We start from the raw sequence: 2722 nt of genomic DNA, 5'->3' as shown, positions 1-2722 counted from the left end.
AGCAAAGGGTCTGAATACTTAGGACCATGTGATATTTCAGTTTTTCTTTTTTAATAAATCTGCAAAAATGTCAACGATTCTGTGTTTTTCTGTCAATATGGGGTGCTGTGTGTACATTGAGGAAAAAAAATTAACTTAAATGATTTTAGCAAATGGCTGCAATATAACAAAGTGAAAAATTGAAGGGGGTCTGAATACTTTCCGTACCCACTGTATATAAAATATGCAATCTGGTCAAATTTGGTCGTATTTATATGGTCAAAAAGGAAGACAAAAACAAAAAAAATCGCCAGACAAACTTAGAGAAGTAGTTCCGGTTGGAATGTTCTTCCGCGGGATGTGTGCAGTTCTGTTTATTAACCGCTAGAGTGCCAAAAGTTACATAGAGCTGCTTTAAAAAAAATAATTACAAATTTCACAGTAACAACAACAAAAAAAAAAGCAGACAACAGAAGTTATGTAGTAGATTGCGTACAACAGGTTTTCATTTATGTTTTGATCATGTTGATAATTTAGAGGCAAATGTAACAGTAAGCTTTACAGGGTTAACGTCAGCCAGGCCAATACTCTACTGACTTGTATTTTTTATTAGGGTTAAAGGGTCAACACTTACTTTGCGTGCATTAATTATTCCATTACCACTCTTGTTTGTTTTGCACTTTATCTGTAATCCTTCTGTCATAAAATGATTGTTCCGTTTATAGAATCAGTCTTAAAACAGCTGTTGTGGGGATTTCAATCTTTATTCACACAAATCTCAATAGATTCTTCGCAACAGGCTACAATAAATAGCTTTTATTCCAGATGGTAGTTGGATTGTTGTTCTTTATTTTCAAATTTAGCATTGGGATACAAACGGACAGGCAGACAAATACCATTCGTTAGCTCCCCGTCTGGCATTAACCCAAAAGAAAAGGAAAGAAAGGCTGTAATGCATGTACTAGGAAACAGTATTGCACATGCAGATTACCAGAAAACAGATAGCGGGTGAACTTTAAATAAATAAAAAAATCATAAGCCATTTTATCGTCTAAACTGAGGGCGTCTTGTTAAATTGCCGTTGATTAAATCACATCGCTGTAAACCTCCTCAGCCCGCTTGGCTTCTTGAGCATTTTCTTTGTAAATATGAGGGAATGCTGGAAATCGGATACAGCACCAGTGTCTTCGGCTTATGCTGGCATGCAAAAACAAACAGGGTTCGGTTTAAAATCATCGGTCCTCACAACTCAAACTCCATGGATCACTTACACATCCGCATTCACAAAAAGCCTCAAGAACTCGTCCTTGACATGCCAGGACATATTGCACAATATTACTGTTATTTTATCACTTAGTCGCTCAAACTTTGTCATAATGTAAAATCATGATTATGCATCAAAATATAATAGATTGCATTTAGGAAATGGGCTCCAAATATTCCAATGTATAAATATACCATATGGGCTCCCTTTCCTTGTTCACCGAATGAACCGAGGTCTTCGGATACCGTTAAAATACAAAAAGAAAGCCATAAGAACATATTAGCGCTCTAAGTTTAGTTATACATTTAATTCCAGACAGAATACTTTTCAAATCCATACCTATTTGAAATCAAAGACCAGAACATGGCAGAGAAAAGAGGACTGTTAGTTCGAACAAAAAGCACTGCGATTCTGAAAACAAACTTTACACTCTTCCCAGTGCTTCTGCTGTTATCTGAAAATAAAACGAGAGTCCTCAAAAAGAAATTAAAATACTGTCAGCAAGAGTGTCTACAGTGGTCTGGGGAGAGATTGGGAGCTCCCGGGTCTTGGTCTTTCTCAGATGTGTGTTCATGTGGGAAAGACAGACCAGAGCCAATCAGCAGTGAGGTGCGTTCTGTAATGCAACTTCCGTTTCATTCAAATGCAGTCCTTTCAGTAAGATCCATAGCGATCCTGAACACACACATGATCAGATGGCATTAATACAGCTGCTGTGGATGTATTAAATATATATAGTCCAAGACTGAAATGAGTGCGTTCACCTGAATGGTGTTCATAACTCCGTTAGCCAGCACTGCCATCTTCCCTGCAACAGTCTTCACACCTTGCTTGAACTGGGCGATGTCAGGACCGGAGGGAAGCACGCTGTCGAATCCTGATGAGCCTACAGCGATGTACATGAACGAAACAGAGCGCCACACTCGTGTTATATAATACGCCAACAAATATAGGACTTTTTTCCATTTTATAATCTAATTAGCATGAAGTAAACAGTATAGCTGAAGACAGAAGTGTTTACCAGAGGAACGGACACTGCCATCACCAAACAGGTCAGCAGAGCTGATGGAGGTGCTTCCAGACATGCTTTCTAGACGAGTCTTTGCTTCATACTAGTGGGGAAAAATAATATATTTATATAAACTTATGTGTGTGTGTGTGTGTGTGTGTGTGTATGTATATATACTGTATATATATATTAGTAAATGTGGAACCTTTTTGTAGAAGCCATGAAACTCCAAGTTGGATCAATTTTATTTATCAAGGACAAATTAAATTCTAAATTCATAATTCTGAAATTCTAAAAATGAATTCTGTATTTTTGAACCTTCTATTCATTTTGAATCAGACTTTTAAAAAGATGGACGACGCATCTCCACTTCCATCCACTATAGAAAAGTGAAGCCAAAACAATGGAATAATCTCAGTATGGCCGCTGTCATCTTGCGAAATGACGTCATTTGTTGCCCGAGTCTGCGT

General features: G+C 37.5%; 1 protein-coding gene across 2 annotated transcripts in view; it reads right to left on the bottom strand.

Moving 5' to 3' along the window:
- Nucleotides 1–807: 807 nt before the first annotated feature.
- The window catches only part of arfgap2 (ADP-ribosylation factor GTPase activating protein 2), a 12858-nt gene continuing 10943 nt past the window's right edge, over nucleotides 808–2722 (bottom strand). For both annotated transcript variants that reach the window (XM_016462139.1, XM_016462214.1), the window contains 3 exons: nucleotides 2265–2355; nucleotides 2008–2129; nucleotides 808–1918 (listed from right to left, as the gene is read on the bottom strand). In XM_016462139.1, coding sequence (XP_016317625.1) covers nucleotides 1898–1918; nucleotides 2008–2129; nucleotides 2265–2355 — 234 coding nt within the window. In that variant the 3' untranslated portion in view covers nucleotides 808–1897. The remainder of the gene's footprint in view (nucleotides 1919–2007; nucleotides 2130–2264; nucleotides 2356–2722) is intronic.

This window comes from Sinocyclocheilus anshuiensis, unplaced genomic scaffold (genome assembly GCF_001515605.1).
Source record: "Sinocyclocheilus anshuiensis isolate Anshui unplaced genomic scaffold, SAMN03320099.WGS_v1.1 scaffold297, whole genome shotgun sequence".
NCBI classification, from domain to species: domain Eukaryota; kingdom Metazoa; phylum Chordata; class Actinopteri; order Cypriniformes; family Cyprinidae; genus Sinocyclocheilus; species Sinocyclocheilus anshuiensis.
This window is presented reverse-complemented; position numbering and strand designations above follow the sequence as displayed.